The following is a 24,801-nucleotide window of genomic DNA, read 5'->3' as shown; positions in this document are numbered from 1 at the left end:
TGCAGGCAGTGTCCTTACCATCTCAGATGCTTAAGGGACTTCAAACTGCCCCTAACGAACTAACAACTTTTTACACTTGCACCATCAAGAGCATCTTAATGGAAAGCATCACAGCCCGGTTTGGGAACAGCACCAAGCAGGACAGACGAGCTCTCTAGAGAGTTTTTAGCAAAATCACCATCTGCACTGAGCTCCCTGACCTGGAGTCTATCTACAGCAAGCAGTGCTGGACCAAAGCCAGTGAAGGACCTCAGCCATCCCAACAGTGGACTCTTTTCTCTGTTGCAGTCAGGAAAATGTTTCCGTTCCCTGGAGGCAAACACAGAAATAAAGAGGAGGAGCTTCTTCTAATAGGCCATCCGAGCAACAGTACACATAGAACCAACCAACCAACAGTACACATAGAACCAGGTCACTATGGACTCATACTCACACATGACATTACTACCTCAAATGGAAATTTTCACACACCATACACTGCACACATCGATTTGGAACTGTCTTGCACTGGTCACTTTAGCACACCACGACCCTTTTGCACACCATAAATTGCATACTGCACATTTCACTTTGGAACTCTTTTCTCACTGGCCACTTTACATAGCATGTACATAACATTCATTCATTCATTTTCTACCGCTTATCCGAACTATTCTTGGGTTACGGGGAGCCTGTGCCTATCTCAGGCATCATTGGACATCAAGGCAGGATACACCCTGGATGGAGTGCCAACCCATTGCAGGGCACACACACACACTCTCATTCACTCACGCACTCACACATTATGGACAATTTTCCAGAGATGCCAATCAACCTACCATGCATGTCTTTGGACCGGGGGAGAAAACCGGAGTACCCAGAGGAAACCCCCGAGGCACGGGGAGAACATGCAAACTCCACACACACAAGGCGGAGGCGGGAATCGAACCCCCAACCCTGGAGGTGTGAGGCAAACGTGCTAACCACTAAGCCACCGTGCCCCTCCATCTAAATTATATACAACATAAATTATATACAACATATCTAACTGCATTCCCACGCAATTAATTGCACATTGTACAGATCTGTTTTTTTTATTATTCTTTTTATGTATTTTTGTATTTATTTATTTTTTTTTAAATTCATAGATCTATGTTTAGGGGGGCACGGTGGCTTAGTGGTTAGCATGTTCGCCTCACACCTCCAGGGTTGGGGGTTCGATTCCCGCCTCCGCCTCCCAACCAAAGTACAGCAGGGAACATTCTGAAGGTGTGTCCAAGGGTGAAGTGTGGTGGTGGGGAGCCCACATAAATGGAATCAGATGGGCAATCTGTCAAACATGATAAGGATTCACTGTCAGAGGTAGTGAATTCACTGTCACATGATCAAGGTGCACTGGCATGACCACTTGAAATTGACTGAAATGTTTAATTATAGCAAGAATCATGTGTATTTTGGTGTACCTTATTATGGAATTTCCCCAGGTTAAAAGTGTAGACGAAAAAGACAGCAACTTTTACTATAAAAAACATAGGAATTATATAATTCATGCAAGCACTGCTTAAGAGATTGTAGTATGTGAGTGATGCACACTCTGGTAGCTAGTGCTATGACTAAAACTGAAATATACAAGAGCATAGCATGGAAACAACAACATTTAATGACAGTATAAACAACAGATGATAGACAATGAGTGCTATAAAAACATGACTTAAATGTAAATGGTTGTTAAACCAAAATTTAAATAGGGTGCACAAAAGTCTTAAGACTTCCACAGGGTAGGGAGTGTTAGAAACAAGCCACTGGGCAAAGTGGAATCAATGTATCAGAACATGTTGGAGCTGCCATGTTATGAGCTTTTCTGAAGAGGCCTCCCTTTTGGCCTCTGGTATTGACTGAGCAGGTAAGGCCATCCATATTTCCTCTGGTTTGATCTAGGTTGTAGGGGCTACCCCATTGGCCTCTGGCAATGGTTGAACGGGTGAGGCTGCCCTGTTAGTCCTGTGACATAGACTTTGCTGGTGCTTCCCTATCAGCCTCTGGGATTGGCTGTAAGGGTGAATACTTGCCATTGGAAAGCTTAATGTAAGCTACACCATAGAGCCCTGCTGTTGCCCTGCAAATTGGGTTGGGTTGATTAGCCTTGAATGATGTGCCTGTTGTATGAATGTATGAATGTATGAATTCCATGCTGGTCCAGGCTGGTTTTTACTGGTTCATGCTGGTATAGTGCTGGTATAATGCTGATCAGTGCTGGTATAGTGCAAATTAAATATAGTAATAGCAACAAATGTTGACTTCCCGGGCTCCATGAGGGAAGCAGCATATAAATCATACAGAATGATGGTTTTTGCAAGATGTAGTTCCTGCACTTTCCTAAAATAAATCTTGCAATGTTTTCGACTACATTATATACCTTACAGTGTTTATCGAAATTAGTATAAGTGCATGTGTTCCATATCATCATGTTTTTGCCACCGTAATTAGGATTTTGTTTTGAGGTTAAATAAAAAGCTTCCGCTTCTACAAGACGAATCTGCTGATCACTGGGAATCAGAATGTTGGCATACAGAATGTGATGCCAACAGTCAGAATATGAGGTACCTGGATGACGGCTGCACAGCAGTTGTTTCAACTAGCGAAATTAAGGACTTTAACTACGACATGTTTGACCAAACTCAGGTTTATTGGGTAGCTACAATGGAAGCAAGATTTCTTCAGGGCACAAATACTGATGCTTAAAAGGTACAGTATGTAACTCAAGCAGTAGCTGTTTTATCGCAACTCGTTCACTGCACAATATAAACAAATGAGTGATATATAGTTTTGTTTCTTATTTTGTCAGAGAATAAAGAAGACATAGAGCAGGAGTTGTCTACAGGGTAGCACCTCTTAAAAAAACATGGTCATCGACCAAAAATGTTTGTTGTAAAGGATATATTGTGTAACGTTATTTGTGCACTTGTGTATATTATAGTGCGATGGCAAATGTCATTGTCCAATAAATATTTTAAACAAACTTATATATCGTCGCTATCGGGCGGAAACCTTGTATGTCCAAATTTTGTCAATTTCATATTTTTTAACATATCGATGCTATTGGTCAGTCCCCACGTGGGTCTGTTATTTTCACAAGTTATTAACCAATCTAAAGTCTTGAAAATAGCTTGAGCGCAAATGTCATAACTCCATTGGACACTTCAACTTTCCACCTCTTCCACACTCCATGGGAGAGCTTCGCGGCATATTTCTCCTCAAGAAGAGTCGCAACAAATCAACACGTCTTCTGAGGTAAATTTCTTCAAAACACTGGGCACAAAGAAAAAAAAATCTTGACCCCCACTAGTTCTGGTGTTCGTCTGAGGACAGGAAATTAGCGCAAGACAATCCACTGCAATGCGGACTAAACCCTGTGCATTGCAGATAAGGTACGCCGTTTTTTTTAATTTCCTGAAAAATAATGGTTTTGGAGATACGAGGATTCTGCCTGACAGCGACGATATATATATATATATATTTATTATATATAAAATATATATATATATATTTATTTTTTATTTATTTTATTTATTTTTTAATATTTATTATATATATATTTATTTTTTCCTTTTAAGCAACTTCACAATGTGTTATCTAATAAACAAATTATCTAAAAATGCAGAAATGTAGGGGCATTTGTCTCATAATGTACAGTATATTGTAGATTGGCAGAGGGAATGGGGATTTACTATATTTTCACTAAGAAAGAATATGTTTTGTTTGTCAGGAACTATCTGGCAAGTTTTGTCTTGTGCCATGTGCTTTTCTTTTTGTTTTTGTGTTTGTGTGTGTTAGCCCCACCCTATCCTTAATCTGTTCCACCTCTTCACACCTGTTCCTTGTGTTTCTATGATTTCCTCACCTATTTAAGTATGTGATCTTGCGTTTGTTTTTTGCTGAGTTCTCGCCTCTGTGTCTGTTTTGGTTTCTGTGATTTGTTTAGTTCCAGTTTGGTGACTTAATGTTTTTTATTCTATTTCTGTGTTTTGTGTTTCCATGTTCGGAGTGTTTCCAGCCTTTTGTCATTTTCCCTAATAAACCCCCCCTTTTGTGTTATCCCTGCATTTGAGTCTGGATTTTTAATCTACAAAGACACCCCTTCCCTGACAAGACTAGTTTTGTTTTAAGTTTAATTATTGGGTATTTGGATTTACTACCTTGAGTACTTTAGGTTTAGCCATTGTATTAAAGCTCTATTCACAGAGACCATTAATACATTTGTTTCTCACCTTTACTGTGATGTACATTTTGTGTCACAGATTGTGGTAGGTTGTGAAACAGGAAGCTGTGAAGCTCATCATCCAGTGCTTCTACAATACAGAAAAGATGCCAGGTGAGTGAAATAAAGTCACAGAGATAGACTGAAGATGGAGAGACTAATATAGAGAGATACGCCTATTCTTCTTATGGCTTTTCCGTACAGGTCAGACCTTTGGCACTTGGTACAGGCTGCCTGCCTCCCCTCTTCAATGAATAATGTGGGATGTTCCCCTTTTGAGTTCCATGAGTCCAGCATCTACAGCCCAGTTAACAGCTTGGTTTGGACCAGAGTTACTTTGCAGCTACCTGACCATGTCTCTTCTGGGTAAGGAATACTGTGGCAGTTGTTATTTCTGTGTGATAATGATTGAATTTATTTGTTAAAAAGGAAAACAAAAACACAGAATGCACAACTTTAAAAAAACCAAGGCTTTTTTTGTGTGTGTGGTTTTCTCATGCAATGAATGTAATATATTTATCCATCTGTAGGTTAGCTATGTGCACAATAAGAAGACATTTATTCAGCCACACAGAAATGGCTCTAGCAAGTGTTGAATCTGACTCAATAGAGGGAGTCAGGGAGCGCAATAAATACAGGCAGATTGAAGTGAGAGTGAACACACAAATGCCAACTTATATCCAGCAACACATTATTGGGTGATCAAATCAAGGAACAGCAAGCACAACAGAGGTAAACAAGTGAGACACTTGGAAGGAACGAAGGCAGGGAGGGAGGAAATAAGTCAATCATTAGAAATCAGTCAAAATCATTAGAATGGATTAAGCAAATCAGTTAAGAAAGTCTGAACCAGCATAAATATTAAGCATAATCACTAATAATAAATAAAGTATAGAGATAGTAGAGATAATGTCAATGAGTTTATTTTACTGTAGGGAAAGGTCTTAGCTCTGATAATTTTAATTAATACTTAATTAGGGGAAATATGGTCAGAATTAAAAAGCTACACAGAAAGTGCTACAACGAAAGTGTCTCAGAGAGAGTGTGCATTAATTCTAAAAATCTATTATCATGTCCTTTGACAGTAGTAACTCATTGTGATGACAATAATATTTCCTAGCCAAATAAAAGGCATTTTAGGGAATCATAAAATCACTGCACTACAACACTTTGAATATAATCAAGACTGGTCCATTATCCAGATATAACAGTCTAGTCTATTTGGTAAAGAATGTGTTAAGCAGTAACATGTTCACCATCTACAGTGGTGTGAAAAAGTGTTGGCCCCCTGACTGGTGTTGTTTATTGTGGTTGTTGCCTTTTTGGTCTCCTTTATCATTTGTAATGTTGCTCCCATTTAAAACAGTTTGGCTCAAGCCCAGCCATTTTGTTTTGAGGCTTTGTTCATACCAACCATCATAAAATACTCTCGCTAATGTTTTTTTTTCATTGGTTGTTGCATTAAATCTTACCCAGATAGTGCTATTTTCTGATTGGCTATTGTGTAGCCTCTTTTTTTTGATTGGCTGATAAGTGTCAGGCTTGACTAAGAGCTCCAGGTGATGCGCTTGATTCCTGCCCGGTTCCATAGAGACAGCAGTGTGGACAGATACATTTTGGGTGCTGCAGCATTTTAAATGTATGAAAATAGTCAAAAAGTTTTTCTGCGAGAGAAAAACGATGTGTGGCGGGAGAGCGTGACAAAAGACCCAAATGCGTGACTGTCACTCTCAATGCGTGACACTTGACAGCCCTGCTTTAATATTTCAGATCATCAAACAAATTGAAATATTAGTAAAAGATAAAAGAAACACAAAGTTTTTAATGAAAAGATTTTATGGGTAAACAAAATCTAAACCAACATGGCCCTGTGTGAAAGTCCCCCCACCCAAAAAAAAACCCATAAAACATAACTGTGATTTATCACACCAGAGTTCAATTTCTCTAGCCACACCCAGGCCTGATTACTGCCACACCTGTTTGCAAACAAGTAATCACTTAAATAAGACATGACTGACAATGAAGTACACCAAAGATCCTCTAAAGCTACACATCATGCGGCGATTCAAAGAAATTCAGGAACAAATGAGAACGAAAGAAATTGAGTCTGTAAAAATTTATAAAGCCATTTCTAAAGCTTTGGGACTCCAGTGAACCACAGTGAGAGCTATTATCCACCAATGGTGAACACCTGGAACACTGGTGAACCTTCCCAGTAGTGGCTGGCCATCCAAAATTACCCCAAGAGCGCAGCAACGACTCGTCCAAGATGTCACAAAAGACCTCACAACAACGTCCAAAGAACTGCAAGCCTCAATTGCCTCAGTTACGGTCAATGTTCATGACGCCACCATAAAGAAAGAGACTGGGCAAAATGCCTACATGGCAGAGTTGATCAAAAAGAACATAAAGGCTTGTCTCAGATTTGCCAGAAAACATCTTGATGATCCCCAAGACTTTTGGGAAAATACTCTGTGGACTGACGAGACAAAAGTTGAACTACTTGGAAGGTGTGTCCCCCGCTACATCTGGCATAAAAAGTAACACTGCATTTTAGAAAAAGAACATCATACCAACAGTTAAATATGGTGGTGGTAGAGTGATGGTCTGGGGCTAACACGTTTTCACAAAAGTGCACATTTGCCAGATTTCATAAATAAAATGCTGCTTATTGCAATCTAATACATAAAGCAATGGTTTTGACATACACAAGCTGTCATAAAGCTGAAATAAATATATGAGTCATCAAGTGGCTTTAAACTTCTAATTCTGAGAAATGGTTTTCAAAAACATTTCTAACTTAATAAACTTAATTTTTCTTACAACCTTTATTTTGTTTATGTTGGTAATGTTTCCCTGTGTGGCATATTTCTCTCTTGCACGCTATTACACAAAAATGAAATACTGTTACCTGTCCAGGAATAATTTATTTGCCTTGGAGCAATATATGATGACAATTTCCACAATATGATCTTTTTGATAATTCAGTGTTGTTTAGGGTTTATGTTGTTCACTATGATCCAATGTAATGTAAACATGCTCCTCCTGATCTTCAGTGCAACACAATTTCGCTGGATTCAGAAAGAGGAATCTGGTGACCGACATGCCTGGGGAGTTGATAATGTCTATATTGGCGAAGCATGTCCAGGTCTTTGCAGTGGACATGGATACTGCACTACTGGAGCGACCTGCCTTTGTGATGAAGGGCACTATGGTTGGAACCTCTAATTTGAACTTCCACTTTGTTATTTTGAAGGCCCCAGTGCCTAAAGTTGTAACATTAATGTTTACAGTGTCTGTCTTGATTTTTATATTTTTTTTTTCTTGTTTCAGGAGATGATTGTGCCCTGTGGAGCAGTGAACTTCCTAACTCTATCAAGGACAATTTTGAGTCTGCATCTGAGGACAGCTGGAGTGTCATTCAGGGTGGAGCTGTTAGCAACGGCTGTGGCCAGCTTTCCCCACATGCCCATGGGGACTCCCTATATTTTAATGGCTGCAAAATGAGACAGGCCATATCCAAACCTTTGGACCTATCCAGAGCCAGGTACATCACAATGTATAGCAAAGGTTTGAGGCCTTGTTCTCATGCTTTTGGAATTTGCTGATTGGAAAACAGATTTATCAATTATTAGTGCTTTGACCAGTGTCTGGAGCATAGCTATTGCTAGAACAGAGATGACACTTTCTAGACTTCTCTCTCTATTTCTCTCTTTCAATGGCAGCAAGATCATGTTTGTGCTGCAGATTGGGAGCATGTCACAGACAGCCAGCTGTAACTCGGCATTAAACCAGGCTGACACTGCTGACCGGGCTGTGCTGATCCAATATACGGTCAACAGTGGAATCAGCTGGCATATAATTGCCCAGCACCAGAATAAAGACTTCATCAAAGCCCAGAGAGTCTCCTATAATATCCCCCTGTAAGTCATAAAGCATATGTGACATCAGTATTGATTGTTTTTACATCTAAATAGATTTCTTGTATTTCTTCCTTTTATAGTGAAGCCCGTGTGAAAGGAGTGCAGTTGCGATGGTGGCAGCCACGTCATGGGGGTACAGGGAAAGACCAATGGGCTTTGGACAATGTGGAAGTTGTTCTGTGAGTAGACTTGCACACTTTCAGATTGTTGTTTGATCCTCGATCTTCCATCTGTCTTTTTTCTTTTCTTTTTTTATATATGCAAAATGTTGGCCTTATCAGCAGTTATCGCATCTGCCCCTTCCTCATGTGGTATGTCTTTCTTGTGTGCCTCTTTTGATCCTATTCTAAACATAGTCTTTCTCTAACAGCCCCTCTAATTTTTGCTCTTTGTGTTCTGGCTCTCTGGCCTCCTTTTTCTGCATGGTTTTGTCTTTCCCAGAATTTACTCCCTATATCTTTCCATTTGAAATGCAAGCTCCCTATGTTTCTATGTCTCTCCTGTATTGCACTCTAATTTTTGCCCTCTTATGTGTTTTCATGCCCCACCCCTCTTGGTACTGCAGAATCAGGTAAGTCCTCCATCTTTCCAGAGATAGAGACTTCTTCCCCACAGTATACCATGTGTTAAATATTATTTGTTACTGAATTTCAATAGTTATAGATGTATTTACAAAAATTATGATAATTTATAAACCTACAGTCATACTCTGTTCATGTTTAGTGATGTACATTGTACAAGGATAGTATCAAGAAATCAAGATATAAATCAAGTATTCTACTCCCCTTGAACTGTTCACAACTCAGTTACCACCAGTAGATTTCCAAGGATGTGTATGTGATTTTCATTTTGCTCGTGTGTACTGGTTCCAGCAGAAAGTTTTGCTTTCTCAAATACTCTAAATAATCTAAGTGTATCTTGATTAAAGTCAACTCAATTATGGTTTATATAGTGTTTTTAACAATGGACACAAAACAGTTTTACATGAATTTAAACATTTACAAGAAACATTAAGAAGGTTAATATTGAAAATTATATTAATCCTTAATGATCAAGCCAAAGGGAATGATGGCAAGAAAAAAACTCCAGAAGCAGAAGGGAACCTATCCTCATCTGGGTAACACCAAATAGTGATTTATAATATAAATAGTGATTTTAGATACATAAGTAGGTAGAACTTTTGAGCAATTTATGAGCATAATTTCTGAGCGGACCAGCCTGCCACAGCACAAATATCTTCAAGGTGATATCACATAGCAGGGCCTGAGGTGTAGGAGAAAGTGTTTTAATGCTACGGCCCTCATCTCCAGGCAATTTATGTGACACAAAAGATAAGGGCCCTTCCATAGACTGTGGACAGGGCAGCCATGCAAGATTGCTCCCCAGCACGAAAGCGAGGCATCTTTTAACACTCCTGCAATGGTGACAAGCCCCTACAGTGGGACCCAAGGCCAGGAACTGGGGTCTGTTCCACATAAGAAGGGTATGAAGCCCACCACATATAACCCTTATGAATCTGAGGGGATGTCTGCAAGGATGAAAGCCCACATCCCTGAGCCAGAGATGGAATGTCCTCATGTGAAGCATATAACAAAGGGATAATGTTGGCTGCTGCCACCATGAGGCCGAGCACTCTCTGTGCCTTGTTGACAGAGAAGCTTCAGACTAGCTTTCACTGTTGAAAGGATGGTAGCCACCCAAGTGGGGGACAGACATGCCTGCATCGTTGTGGAGTCCCAAACTACCCCCAGAAAGGTGGTTCTCTGAAAAGGACAAAGCACACACTGTTCTGGATTCAGCATCTCAATGTCATATAATTCAGTACACAGATGCCCTGGAGCTGCAGCATTGCCAGGGCAGCTTCTATGCATTCTGAATGTGTGTGGACTTGTAAGTATTTGGAGTACAGTTCAGATCCCGCAGGTCTAAAATCGGACGCAGCCCCTGTTTTTCTTGGGAACAATGAAATATCAGCTGTACACTGCCCGGTAGTCTGAGAGTAGTGTTAACCTCATGCCAATCTCCCTACTAAAAACCCCAGTCCTTGGGTCTCAGGATTCCTTCTTAGCCTGCTTGACTGAGATGATGGCCCTAAGGTCTCCTCTCATATGAGAGGTATGCCACAAATTACCGGCTGTAAAAGCCGCAGTCCTAAGAAAAGTGGCCATATTGGTTCTATGGCCTCTTTCTGCAGAATCGAGAGAAGTTCCTTATCTAGTGCTTCACTTAGAAGCATGGGTGGTCATGGCTGAACCCTGAATCACATGAGGTGGTGGGGTAGACAGCAGTGGAGACTGCCCTAAAAGGGCATCCTTGGGAACCCTAGCCCTGATGCATTAGGATTCCTTTATGACCTCAGATGAGCTCCTTTATCAGGTCAGCTAGGTACAGTACACCTGCAAAACTGTGATTGTTTGTAGCACTGCACCAGCTAAACCTACGAGATTGTAGGCCTTCCCAAAAGGCCAGCATTGCCCAACAGGGCCTCAATGTGAGCACAGAATTTCTCTGTGCAGCCGAAAAGGGTAGAGATAGCTTGCAAGCGTCTCTTCAACCATAGGCACCACCTCATACCCATACCCACCTAAATAGTCAGCAGTGGCTAAGGAGAATAAACAGGCAGACTATGGGTCATTCCACAACCTCGACACCACAGTGTGGAGGTCTGTGAAAAATGGAAAACGTATGCATGGAGGTGGAATTCAGTGTGAATTTAGGTAGATTGTCAAGCTCAGACTGGACAACACTAACCTTTCATAAGTCCAGTCTAAGCATGAATGCCACTGGCTGTTTCAGGAAGCAATTTAGTGGCAGACTGCTCATCATCGCCCGCATCGATCTCCTCAGAGTCTCACGCAAACAATTATAGTTCTTTGTTCAGATTGGGAGAAATTGCAAAGTGAGCTCCCAAAGTTGAAGAGAAGACATTGAGTGCTGTCTCAGTCAGCTGAGAAGACGAGAAAAAGGACTCAACCATCTCTTGTTCCTTTTACATTAACTCAACCTGTATCCTCCATGGCCAACGCAGCCTTTTCAGACATGGAACTCCAGCCTGGAATGCAGCCAAGTGAGAGTGGAGTTTGTGTAAAGCAATCACACATAATTCACGCAATCGGCTCCCTTGAGAGCTGACCGCCCGTTCTATGATAAAGAAGAAAAGACCCTAGTATTAAGACAGACAATAGACATACTGGTAATGGTGTGGACATACTGTTACAGGTATGAGCTTGGTAGCTGGGTGTGTAATCTGGAGTGGAAAATGAGGGGAACAAGAAGCCAAGAAGCAACCTAAACTATGGTGAGAGTGGGTCACAAACCAAAAAGTTCATGTACCATGCTCAGCACTTCAATGCGCTAACTGCTATACTAAATGGCATGTGCAGGTGCGATGCCTCAGCACTGATTACCTACACAGGATTAATGCTCAATAAAAAAACATGCAGGTGGCTGTGCTTTTGCTCTTTCTGTTTTATCAGCAGATAGTTCAGTGAAAAGAACAAACCTGTTAGACATGTGAAGTGAAGATGAGTAGTGCTCACGTTGGTGAGCCTTAGCGTTAGCACTGTTTCATCTTTCTTTCACCCCACTGTGAGGGTTCAATGACAGGCTTTCAGTCTTTCTCCTACAGATACTACACTGCTCTTGCTCTCACTAACCCTCTCTAGTGCCTGGAGTCACACATCTAAGGCATAATCCTCTTCTTCAGAGAGCTAACTTACTCCTGCAGTTAATATAGTGGACAAGTTAAATAATTGACATAATTAGTGTTTATAACATACTTTTAAGATAAAGATTGGCAAAATATATGCTGAATGTTACTGGTCTGTCCCTGATGTCTTTAGATGGAAAACAAAGAAAACAGTGTTCTTTGAAATTATTAACTTTGTCAGAAAAGTGACAGAAAAGTAAGAAATACAACAATTAAAAATGCCAGCACAAAATTATTGATGACGAAGAATAAATGTTCTAATGAGGCTCACAACAAATGATAATTATGATCATATTAAAATTGTATTGGTCAAAAATTGTATATATATATATACAATAAAGCAAAATGAAATAAAATAAGATAAAAATAAATAAAATATGAAATTATGGATTGACCAGAGAAAGATGAATAGGCAAAATATTAATGTTTATAAAAAACAGCATAAGAAGTGGTATAGTGACAGCCAAAATACAGTGATATGAATAAAATGCATATGTGTAATTGTGTGCAAAGAATAAGTCGAGGAAATCCTGCTACAGAAATGGGCATGATTAAAATTTATTTATTTGTTTTTCTCTTTAAATGCCTCCAATATATAAGGAACACTTTATATATTTGACACTTGTTGTAAAATTCCATTTAATAATGAACTGATTCTAGTATTTATCTTAATTATGTGACTAAAAAAACAAGAACATATGTAAAAAGAGACTTGTCGGATCAACTTTGTAAAGATTCTTTACTTTGTAAAAACTTTTACAACTGAACCTCTTAAAAGAAAAAAATTGTCATTCAATGACCAGTTTTGCAAAGGGTTTGGACACCATATATTGTATGGCGGGATGTAACCTACAACCTAGGATGTGAATTGATGCCCGAGTCTACAAACATACACAAATACATAACTATGCCTGATAATCTTGGTTCAGCTCACCAGAGGGAGCCATCGCCCAAGTATTGGTGCTTCTGGGTTCTCCATCCAGAGTAGCGATTACACAATCAAAAAATGTTTTCATTACTTAGCAGTGTTATTTAGATATTTGTTTTCACTTTTTAAATTGCCCTTTTAGATTTTTATACTTTTAGACAATCCACAAATATTTGGAGTACATTAAGGAAGCTAAGAGGCTAAACCCCAGGCAAGCCCGATGGGCTCTATTTTTTCACCCGGTTTTGGCTCACTGTGACCTACCAACTCAGCTCCAAGAACATAAAGCTAACGCTCTATCACGGGTGGAGTATAAGGTTCTGTTATTTGTATTCAAGGCCATCAATGGTCTGGCCACAGCCTACCTCGCCAATTTAATAACGATCTACCAAAAAGCCAGAACTCTCCGCTCCTCTGGACATACCTCTCTGGTCATTCCCAAGTACAAATATTAAAAAGTTTGGAAGCCGGTCATTTGCCATCCAGGGACCAAAACTGTGGAACGCACATCCAGCACACATACGTGCTGAGTGTTTTTAAATCGCACCTCATTTATTCATACAAGCCTTTAACATGTAGGCAGTGATTCAACTGCTATTCTATGGTCTTTGTGTTCTTATATTTTATTGTCTATTGCTGTTTTACTGGAAAGCACCTTGTGAATTTTTTGAGTTTTACTGGAAAGCACCTTGTGTTGTTGAATGTTTATGTCTATGTTCCTGTTTCCTGTTTGCTCTGGGTGCTGCCCTGTTTTGCCTGCCTGTCTGTTTGCCTGTTCCTTGTCTTGGATTAATAAAAGTTTGAACTGCATTTGGATCCTCAAGTGCCTTTGCCTCATCACGACAGATACACTGATCTAATAAGACTAACTTTAGGTTTTCCTTTCTATGCTAATTAAAATACTAATATAATTTAGTTTGACAACATTAACTGAGCTTCAAATGTTTATTTAATCCGAAGGTGAGAACGAGATCAAGAGTGTGACCTCCATTATGATTGTATACTAATATGATTTCTGAAGCTGATGATTGACACAACTACTCTTCTCTTTTCTTATCAAAAGGAATATTAAACTCTCCCACAATTAAAGCTTTGTCTAAAAATAACAACTAGGTTTGAAATAAAATCTGCACATTCACAGAGGAATTTTGTATATGGCCCCAGAGGTGTGTAAATAAAAATTAGTGGAATTGACTCAGTATCTTATTATAAAGAATTTCAAATATGTTGAATTGACATCTTAATTTTTGTATGTGCCTAGCTCATTATCATGAATAAATGCAACACTTCCTCCCCTGCATGTTAGGTGTGGCTGAGGTTTATAACTATACCTGGGCAGACAAGCTTCATTTAACCTTACAAACTAATTTTGTTTTGTTTAATTAGTAATCTGTTCATTAACAAAAAAGTGTTTTAGATGCCTCCGGGTACTCCAGTTTCCTCCCCCGGTCCAAAGACATGCATGGTAGGTTGATTGGCATCTCTGGAAAATTGTCCGTAGTGTGTGATTGCGTGAGTGAATGAGAGTGTGTGTGCCCTGCGATGGGTTGGCACTCCATCCAGGGTGTATCCTGCCTTGATGCCCGATGACGCGACATAGGCACAGGCTCCCCGTGACCCAAGGTAGTTTGGATAAGTGGTAGAAAATGAGTGAGTGAGTGTTTTAGATGCAAGTGATCTAACATTTAACAGTCAGTTAAAACAAAGTTTTACAATATATATTTATTGCCATATTTGCTTATTGTATCTCATTTTATTTCATAGGCATATTAATTAATCTGATTTAGACTAAAACAGCATAATAAAGGCTCCCTTTCTAGTAAACTCATTGCTGCATCATGGCTTAGACTATATGAATACACCTTTGCAAGACCTACGCAGAAGCATGGCAGGTCGATGCATCACAGGCACACCAGAGTAGTTCCGCAGACCTTCCAGGTTGACCTGCTTAAAAAACTGGACTGGGGTGAGGGACTAAGGCAGTGTCAGAGCTACACTCCACCGCAGATGGCCCACAGCACTGGCCATTCAATGGCTGCCATACTTCTTGCAGAGAGGCATTTGTAGCTTAATCTCACTAAACTTATGGATAAGGCTTTTACAGCTGGTACTTTCTGGTACCCAAGAAGGATGTGGGCTGCATCCATATTTTAGATCTGGCCATTCTGAACCATATTCTCAAGACTTGCAGGTTCAAGATATACTCACACACTTTTATCTCTGTGGTGGCCTGCTCCTCTGCCAGGACCCATTTCCCTGCTCTGAAGGTACAATGCTGGAGTTCTTTCTGGAGCACTTCTCTGAGGGCTTAATGCTCTCCACTTTGAAGGTTGATGTGGAAGCCATTACTGCCAGCCATGGGCCTATATTTGCATCCTCCATAGAAAGGCACCTTCTGGTCTCTCACTTCCTACATAGTGCCAGGTGGTTGAGGCCTTCTTGTAGTCTGTGACTTTCTTCCTGGGACCTTTCAGGGGACTGTTATGCCCCTTTTCCACCAAAAAGAACCGGGTGCTGGTTCAGAGCTAGCACTGGTGCTGGTTCAAAGTTGGTTCCACTGGCGAACCTTCTAAGAACCGGTTTGCCTTTCCACCGGCTAGAGAGCCATCACAGAGCAAAGTCTGACGTCACTGTATACGCGTCACGTGTCCAGCAACTTTAGCGCAGCAGCGGCAAACACATCAACAATGTTGGATGTTGCTTTACTGTTAATGCTCATGGCTTTGTGAACCTACATTGGTATCCAAATGTAACAAATCCAACGTGTACGTGCAGCTCCATGTAATCTGTATAAACAGAGGTTGTAATCGAGAAAGTACATAACATTATTTTATCATTAACACAGAAAATAGTTAGCCTTAGCATGTAGCTATCTACTATCATGTGTGCTGATAATGTATCATATTGCGGTAAAGTAAAAGTGTATTAAACATTAGTATACTTAAAGTAAATTCTCAAATGCACTAACTCGCACACAGCCCCTGACACAAGCGGTTCTTAAGTGTAGACCAGCAACGTTTTGGTGCTACTTAAGAACCACTTTTCCTGGTTCAGAGCCGGTGCTTTGGCTGTCGAAAAAGAAAGAACTGGTTCCAAATTAGGCTCTGGCTCCGAACCAGCACTCAAACTGCCTCGATGGAAAAGGGGCATCAGATACCTCTGAGGTATTTCTGACACTGAAGATGACTCTCCTTTTCACCTTAATGTCCCTGAAAAGGGTAGGAGATCATCCTCATGTCTTGAGTTCGCTCCAGGGATGGTCAAGGCTATCATGCACCCCAGGTCAGGTTACACCCCTATGCCCACATCAGCTGGTCAGTTGGTTTTCCTACAGGTCTTCTGCCTGCCACCTCACAAATCTGTGGCACAGGAGAGGCTGTTTCAGCTATGCCCAGTGCAGACCCTCAATGCTCCCGGACACCACTCTATATGTGGCATAAGTCTTCTCCATCTTTGTTTGCGTTGGTGGCCGTAACCGAGGTAATCCAAGCAACTCCTTCTTTTCTCTGTAGTGGAGACCTACGTGGCATGTGGTATGTTTTCACCCAAAGGTGTTCATGCTCACTCCACTAGCCACTGCCCTAGCCAGTGGTGTCCCCCTTCATAATATCTGTGCTGTGTTATGGTGGGTCTTCCTACACTCATTCTTAAAGTTTTATAGCCTGTGTGTGTGGCAGTGTTGGTACTGATTTTCCCATAATATCAAGCCATAACAGCATTGAAATCCCTCAAAAGCGAACATCTCCAGGTTACATCCATCCATTCATTCATCTTCTACCGCTTATCCGAACTATCTCGGGTCATGGGGCATCAAGGCAGGATACACCCTGGACGGAGTGCCAACCCATCGCAGGGCACACACACACTCTCATTCACTCACGCACTCACACACTAAGGACAATTTTTCCAGAGATGCCAATCAACCTACCATGCATGTCTTTGGACCAGGGGAGGAAACCGGAGTACCCAGAGGAAACCCCCGAGGCACGGGGAGAACATGCAAACTCCACACACACAAGGCAGAGGCCGGAATCGAACCCCGACCCTGGAAGTGTGAGGCGAACGTGCTAACCACTAAGCCACCGTGCCCCCCTCCAGGTTACATATGTATGCATATTGTACACATGTATACTTTTGCCTTCCTTCAGACAAGAAGCTGAATGAGTGTGATGTAGATGCCCTTTTATAGGAATTCAAATTAAATTATCATTCTTTTTTAAATTTAAAGTTATAGTTGTTTTTATTCTTTGTAATGACCATTGTCCTTTGTCATTACCAATTTCTCTATTCTTTTCCAGCTCCCGTAAACAAAACTACATGATGAACTCTGCCAAACAGTCTGGTCTACACCACTACTATAACCGGAAGAGGAGAGCATTACTACACTTCACCTACTAGAAAGTAGTCACACGTTAAATGCAGAAACTTACATTCACTGAATACACTAGACCAAGTACTGACAAAGTCAAAATAACTTTACATTCCATGAGCGCACATGTTTTATAATTAAAGGTATTGCAATGATATGGACAAGGCCTGTCTCAAGAAGCAGAATTTCACACACATCTGTTTCCATTTGTCAAAAAATGCACTTTTATCTTAAATCCTGTAGCATATAAAAGCTAATGCTTTACCAGGTTTGCTTGACTCACTTGACTCACATATAGATGCAAGTGCTGATCTGGTGGGTCCAAACTACATGCAAATAGTGTCCCCAGTTGCCAACTCTTGATAAGTTTATATAGAACAATAAAAAAAAAACTGAAATCAAGACTTGGGACTATATCTCAAACATGGGTAAAGGTGGCCATGTTTTAAAGGTATTCACAAATTTGCATGATTTGAAAAAAGAAACAACAAAAGGAATTTTATGTCGTATGATAAAGTTTCAAATGCATGCCAAATGATTGGCCAACTTACAGGTGCTAGGCTGTAATTCATGACTGCCTTTATGGATTTATTATTTATAAACTCATACTAGGATTTCTGAACAATCTTAACAAAGTTGGTGTCAGAATGAAGTTAACAGTAGATTTGTACCTGATGATTTTGGGAATCTATGCAAGCAATGAGTTATATCTGTTAACAATAGATAATGTTTAACCTGTCAAATACTTGCTGTAAGCTGTTTGGCCAACAGCTTAAGTATACAGGTCAATATTAAACAAACACTTGTAGAGATGTAGTATACCAATTTATACTTGTAGAGACGTAGTACCAACTTTAGCCTCATCAGGTATACAGTTCTTTTGAAATAGTTATGTGAATTTAGCTCAGCACATTGACATCACATGACCTCAAAGATCCCAATTAATTCCAAGCCAGGTAGAGCAATAATAAGACAACAGATCAAGGTCCAAGCCATAGAGATTTCGCAAACTTTTTGGTATCAGTGCTCAATTTCAATTGACCATTAAATCTGATTGACTTAGGATGTCAATCCATGTTATTTTAAGTAATTAGGTCATTATCAAAACTCTATATACTCATGGCTGCTGATGTTAGTTAAAGCCTTTGGGAACTTCAACACCTTCAATTTTCTACTTAAATATCCCTTTTAACTCCCACATCATAGACAAGTGGTAGCCATGAAAAGTCTATTTTTTATACTTACTAAGGCTCACCAGGTTTGTGAAGACTGCCCAAGAATCCTAGGATTTGTTTATGAAGAAAATATGTACAATTTTATAAATAACAGCAACATTAATGGAGTTGTCTAATCATGCAATCTTATAGCACCATCACAATGCAAAAAACCTGCAAATACATGTCAAATTCAGTAAATGTTCACAATAGGGAAAATCAGAACGGTGAAAAATGTGATCCCAGTGAATTTAACCATGCCATGGTTGTTGGTAGCAGATGCACCAGTTTGAATATTTCAGAAACTGCTGATTTGCTGGGAATTTCACATACAGTATACAATGAAATCGAATGGTGTAAACAGAATGGTGTGAGCTTGATCTGTGATCTTGATCTGACATATTCTGCACTCCAGAAAAAAAAAGAAAATGAATTATTGTAAATAATTGTCTCAACTGTCCCATACCCTTCTCTATTTATCAAAATAATTTCCACAGTTTTCAAAGACAGACAATGTTATGGAGATTTAAGCCTTTTTTAGCAAGAATATTTGTTTTGTTTTTTGGCTAGAATATAAAGTTTTTTATTTTTTAAACTATACTACTTATTGCATTCATTCCACTACCTAAGTAGTGGCTCGGACACTATTTTGTCTCCATCACCTCAGTTCTATTTGAACACAATATAATTAATTTTAGCCATATATTTATCTATATAAATGCAAGCTGAAGGAGATAAACTGATTATTAAGTCAGCTGTGATTATTTATTTATTTATTTATTTATTTATTTATTTAGATGGGTAGTCAAAATGCAGGCTACATTAAATATGCTTCATGAGACAGGCCTCCTTGAATCCTCACTCTTACATCCTTTATGGATGCACTAATTCATAAAACCTACTCAGAAGAATCAAAAAAGTAGAAGATGACAATTTCTAGATAATGTCAATAAAGAATACAATAATAAGCAATGGAAACAAATGAATGAATTGAATGACACTCAGTAACTTAATTCCATGCCTTAAAATGACCACTTAAGTTGTTGTTAATAAAGTTGAGTAGAATCTTGTCTAGGCTAAAACAAAAATTTTAGCATGTGATGCAAATATGTACTAATGTTTTTGCTTAGGTTAATTCATTGTATAGTCATAATCTCTGTTTTGTATATGTAGATCTGTTATAGAGTTCATTGGGCTAGGCACATGTCATCAAAGTATATATACTTTAAGTCAGAAGGACATCTCATTTGACAAATATGGTTGTGCCTGATTCCTCATGTCTTTGCTTCCTTTGCTACATTTTTTCCTTAATTCCTCAGAGGGAGGATATTTGAAGCAAGAAAAAGAAACATTAAGGTGCAATATCTAGTAATAAACTAAATTCATTCCATTAAGGTATTTATCACACTGTGATGCTCTACCTGATCAGTGATGGTCATCATGATTTGTGTTTATAATGGATGTACTGTAGTGGACTACAAGTGAGCCTATGCAGAGAGGAAATTAAGTAAATAATGTAAATAATGATGCATAACAGTGATTATGACTTTGCTGTTTTGTGTTTATGAATTGTATTTGTGATGATTTGATGTGTGGTGCTCTGTTCATGTGTTTTGTATCAATATTATGATCATTTTATTTTGTGATGTGTATTTGAATGTAAAGGAAGAAAATTAGTCCACAAAACTCATATTTATTGTAAATGGTGCTCCATGTAACTTATATAAAATGCACACTGTAAGCACTGCATATCTATGGTATATTATTGTTTTAAGAGAAAACTACCCTACCCACCATAACCCCTTGCAATGTCCTCCCACTCTATAACTGTTCCTACTGAGAATCATATTAGGTCAGAACTGAGGATAAAGCAGCAGACTGCTCCCACGAACACATACCACTGTGTAAAAAGTACACTCTGCATAGGAACAACGAAAAAGTCAAATAATTCTAAACTAAGGATTCCAAAGAAATACTATTCATGCATTATATCTGAACATGTTTTTGTGGGATAACAAAAAGTCCTGGTGAATGCATGGTCAATATTTGTGTGGGTGGGTTTGTGTGATAGATAGATAGATAGATAGATAGATAGATAGATAGATAGATAGATAGATAGATAGATAGATAGATAGATAGATAGATAGATATTCCTCTATAAAATGGAAATAAAGAACTGTCAAAACGTTAAACAAAGTTTAATTTCATTTTGCATTCGTTTTTCAGAACTCATTAGATCATTATAACAAAGAATTTCACCACCTGAACCAATTTTAGTTTTTAAATAATCCATAGCAGAGTAGAATTGCACAGGGGTTACCTAAATGCCATATCAGAACTTAATCCATCTTAATTTAAACAACCAGAGAAAACAGCCAGAGCGAAGACCATCATTTCAAGCATTCTATGGCTGAAGGTCGATTTTTGGCCTGAATTACAGTAATCATAATTACAGCAATTGTAAATTAAGGAGATGTTAGTCCCATAGATGATTTGATTACCTTTCTGTAGGCATTTGTCCTCTGGTATGCAGCCCTTGATATAAACTCCACTGTAATCTCCATAATGGCCATTTGCAGTGAAACACTGCTGTCCTGGTAGGCATTCAGTAAAAACATGATTGCATGGTTTGTTAAGCAACTGAATTGGACAGTAGTAACAACATAGATTTCCACAGTGCAGACCAGGAAGGAAAATCAGACACAGACACAGTGCAAGACATTTGTACTTCATAATAGATTGACTAAACAACCAAGCCTCTGACTGGTTCATTTTCTTCCAAGCCTAATATGGGCTCTTTGAAAATGCTTAAAAAATATATATGTTTTGTATCACAGCACAAAAAGTCATATCACCATGTGTTGTACCACAGCACTTTAGAAACAATTACAATAGAAAGAACAATGGCAATTCTCAGATTAGCCCTTAGGTTTAATTAGGAAAAAAGCACAACAGGTGCTGAAGTTGATCTCTGTTTCTACAATGAGAAGGCTAGGCCTGTTTGAATAGTTCCTAAGAATCACATTAATAGTTATGACTATAAACTATTCACAAAGTAGAATTTTGATTAAGTTCCAAAAAAAGAGTAAAAAAAGTATGATACCAATAGTACCAATCTAAATATGAATGATTTTTGCATTCCATGTGCATTTATGCATCACATGACAATTATCAATTTATTTTATTCTTGGATATATGAAATATTTTTTCATATGTTGAATTTTGAATGAACTAATGAATCTTCTGATGTACAGTACCAAATTGTGTTTAAGTCACATCAAGGTTCCCTTACAGACTTTGAGTTTTAAATCAGACATTGAGTTTGAAAAAAACATTGAATAAATTTCAGTTCAACCCCTGACAATTTCCATGATTTTCATTTATAAATATTTGGGTGTTTGGATCATCAATTTCATTTTGATCTATCAAATAACTGAAGGACACAGTAATATTTCAGTTGTGAACTAGATTTGTAAAGTTCGTCGCGACAAACTTTGATGGCTTTGACAAGGCAAGTATTTGCAAAGGCCGGTGCTTTTTGGAGGCGAGTGGACATAAGGGTCAGTCTTACTTTTGGAGGCAAGTGGACAGAAAGATAGGGTGCCAAAACATTTGGAGGCAAGTGGAGACGAGCATGTGACGTCATCCGAATTCTCCTGAAGAAGTTCCCCTCCTTGGGCTGTGTTTTGATATGTCTCATGCCCATGTTGTGAAAAATTTTTTATTTACACGTGACGTCACGTGACGTCATCAGAATACATGTGAGGAAGTTCCTCTCATTGTTCTGAGTGTTTTGATACGTCAATTGTCCATGTTGTAAAAAGTTTTTTTTTTTTTTTTAAAAATTTTGCATATTTTGGGGGCGGTGCTGTGGCTGAAGGCCAGTCGGTACACCAATTTAAAAGTTTGTTCAGAGTATCGCCCTAAAGGAGCTGGCCGAGTTTGGTGTAGAAGGTTTGAAAGCTTGCCGAGTTATAAACCTCCAAAGTTTATAATGGAGTCTATGGGAAAAAAGGCAAATTTGAGACCCAGTACCGGAAGTACCGGTACTCGGATCGCTTAGAAAAGACCATGATCTACAACAGGAGACCATGATCTACAACATATCTGAATTTGGTGCATGTGGCTCGAAAGCCCTAGGCCGCATTAGATTTTATATATTTTTGTCTAAGCTTAAGTAGGAAAACAGAATGTTGGCTTCTACAAAGCCAACATAATTAAAGTTTATTGGATTAACAGAAAATGTGCAATATGCATCAAAACAAAATTAGAAAGGTGCATAAGTTTGGGCACCCTTGCCATTTTGTTGATTTGAATACCTGTAACTACTTAACACTGATTAATTGGAACACACAATTGGTTTGGTGAGCTCATTAAGCCTTGAAGGTGCATCCAATCATGATAAAAGGTATTTAAGGTAACCAATTGCAAGTTGTTGTTCTCTTTGACTCTCCTCTGAAGAGTGGCAACATGGAGGCCTCAAAACAACTCTCAAATGACCTGAAAACAAAGATTGTTCAACATTATGGTTTAGGGGAAGGCTACAAAAGGTTATCACAAAGATATAAGCTGTCAGTGTCCACAGTGAGGAAATGGAACACCACAGACACAGTTCTTGTTAAGGCCAGAAGTGGCAGGCTATGTAAAATATTGGAGAGGCAAAATCGAAGGATGGTGAGATTGGTCAAAAACAGCCCACAGACCTACAACATCAACTTTCTGCAGATGGTGTCACTGTGCATCGTTCAACAATTCAGTGCACTTTGTACAAGGTGAAGCTGTACAGGAGAGTAATGCGAAAGAAGCCTTTTCTGCACTCATGCCACAAACGGAGTCGCTTGAGCTATGCAAACGCACATTTGGACAAGCCAGCTTCATTTTGGAATAAGGTGCTGTGGAGTGATGAAACAAAGATTGTTATTTGGTCATAAACAGGGGCGTTATGCATGGCAGCAAAATAACACAGCATTTGCAAGAAAAACACTTGCTACCTGCAGTAAACTTTGGTGGAGGTTCCATCATGCTGTGGGGCTGTGTGGCCAGTGCCAGTACTGGGAATCTGGTTAAAGTTGAGGGTTGCATGGATTCTACTCAATATCAGCAGATGTTTGAGAATAATGTTGAGAAATCATTTTCCTCGACATTTATGCAGAGGAACAAGTACAATTTGAAGTGGGCTGTCAATGCTCGGCAACCATCAAACCTAAACCTGAACTGGAGATGTTTTGTAAGGAGGAATGGTCCAAAATACAATACATTCATCCAGACACTCATTACAGGCTATAGGAAGCGTCTAGAGGCTGTTATTTCTGCTAAAGAAGGCTCTACAAAATATTGATGTGATTTATCTGTTGGGGTGCCCAATTTTATGCACCTGTCTAATTTCATTTTGATGCATATTGCACATTTTCCGTTAATCCAATAAATCTAATTTTACTACTGAAATATTACTGTGTCCTTCAGTTATTTGATAGATCAAAATGAAATTGCTGATCCAAACACCCAAATATTTATAAATGAAAATCATGGAAATTGTCAGGGGTTCCTAAACTTTTGCATATGACTGTATAAGGGTGACTAGTACACCCTTATATATATATAACCCCAACTATAAGATATACAACATGTCTATACAGTCTTGGGGAATGTTAGAGGATCAAGCAGTACAGATGATGTGAGACATAAATATACTGATCAAATTTGCTATTCACAAAAGGGGGAAAAATTTAATTCTGCTACATCATCTTTCAGGCATCTTTCTCCCATCGGTGATGATACTTGGTTCCTGATAACAGAGCTCACTGAGGAGCTGGGTAGCCAAATTAATGATAATATTCCATGGTGATGGTACCAACAAACACTCTGTTCATGAGTAGATAGAGTTAATGGAGGTACAGTATACTTATAAAAATATGAAAAAGCAGAGCATGCCAATGAGTTTTTGAACCATCCTTTGGGTAAAGCAAAAATATCAAAGTTGGGCTAAAAAAGTAATCCCTCACATGACATGGGTGTTACTCCTGAAACCATTTACAAATTGCTTTTAAACTATTTCACTAGAGCCCAGAGTCTAGTCTTCCACTGGCAGACTTTATTTCTACACTGTCATATACCACAGAAATCCCAGTCCACTATTGGGTACATCTCAATGCAGCAGAGATTTCTGATAATCACATGCAGAAACAGGGTAGTTGAATGAAGAACGTGTGTTTACAGTAGGTACAAGCCAATCGCCAAGTGGTCGTCGGCCAAATGCAAGATGCCATTGCTCCTGAAACACTAAAAATACCCTCTTGGTCTCATCCACCCAGATGTTGCTTATGTGGTGAGAGAAGCCATTCCACATGATTGCACTGTGTGTCTGATCTGCTTCACCATTTAATTTACCTTTACATTTCCTCATATACCAGTCTTGACTTTC

At 39.1% G+C, this 24,801-nt stretch overlaps 1 protein-coding gene across 1 annotated transcript in view; it reads left to right on the top strand.

Moving 5' to 3' along the window:
- The window catches only part of reln (reelin), a 395,099-nt gene extending 374,803 nt beyond the window's left edge, over nucleotides 1-20,296 (top strand). Inside the window, exons 58-65 of the mRNA XM_060877712.1 lie at nucleotides 4,278-4,351; nucleotides 4,442-4,603; nucleotides 7,294-7,451; nucleotides 7,571-7,784; nucleotides 7,963-8,160; nucleotides 8,241-8,339; nucleotides 15,216-15,221; nucleotides 17,096-20,296. Of these exons, the coding sequence (XP_060733695.1) occupies nucleotides 4,278-4,351; nucleotides 4,442-4,603; nucleotides 7,294-7,451; nucleotides 7,571-7,784; nucleotides 7,963-8,160; nucleotides 8,241-8,339; nucleotides 15,216-15,221; nucleotides 17,096-17,195 (1,011 nt within the window). The 3' untranslated portion in view covers nucleotides 17,196-20,296. The remainder of the gene's footprint in view (nucleotides 1-4,277; nucleotides 4,352-4,441; nucleotides 4,604-7,293; nucleotides 7,452-7,570; nucleotides 7,785-7,962; nucleotides 8,161-8,240; nucleotides 8,340-15,215; nucleotides 15,222-17,095) is intronic.
- The last annotated feature ends 4,505 nt before the right edge of the window (nucleotides 20,297-24,801 follow it).

This window comes from Tachysurus vachellii, chromosome 9 (genome assembly GCF_030014155.1).
Source record: "Tachysurus vachellii isolate PV-2020 chromosome 9, HZAU_Pvac_v1, whole genome shotgun sequence".
In the NCBI taxonomy this organism is placed as follows: domain Eukaryota; kingdom Metazoa; phylum Chordata; class Actinopteri; order Siluriformes; family Bagridae; genus Tachysurus; species Tachysurus vachellii.
The sequence above is the reverse complement of the archived record's forward strand: the minus strand, read 5'-3'. Positions and strand labels throughout refer to the sequence as shown.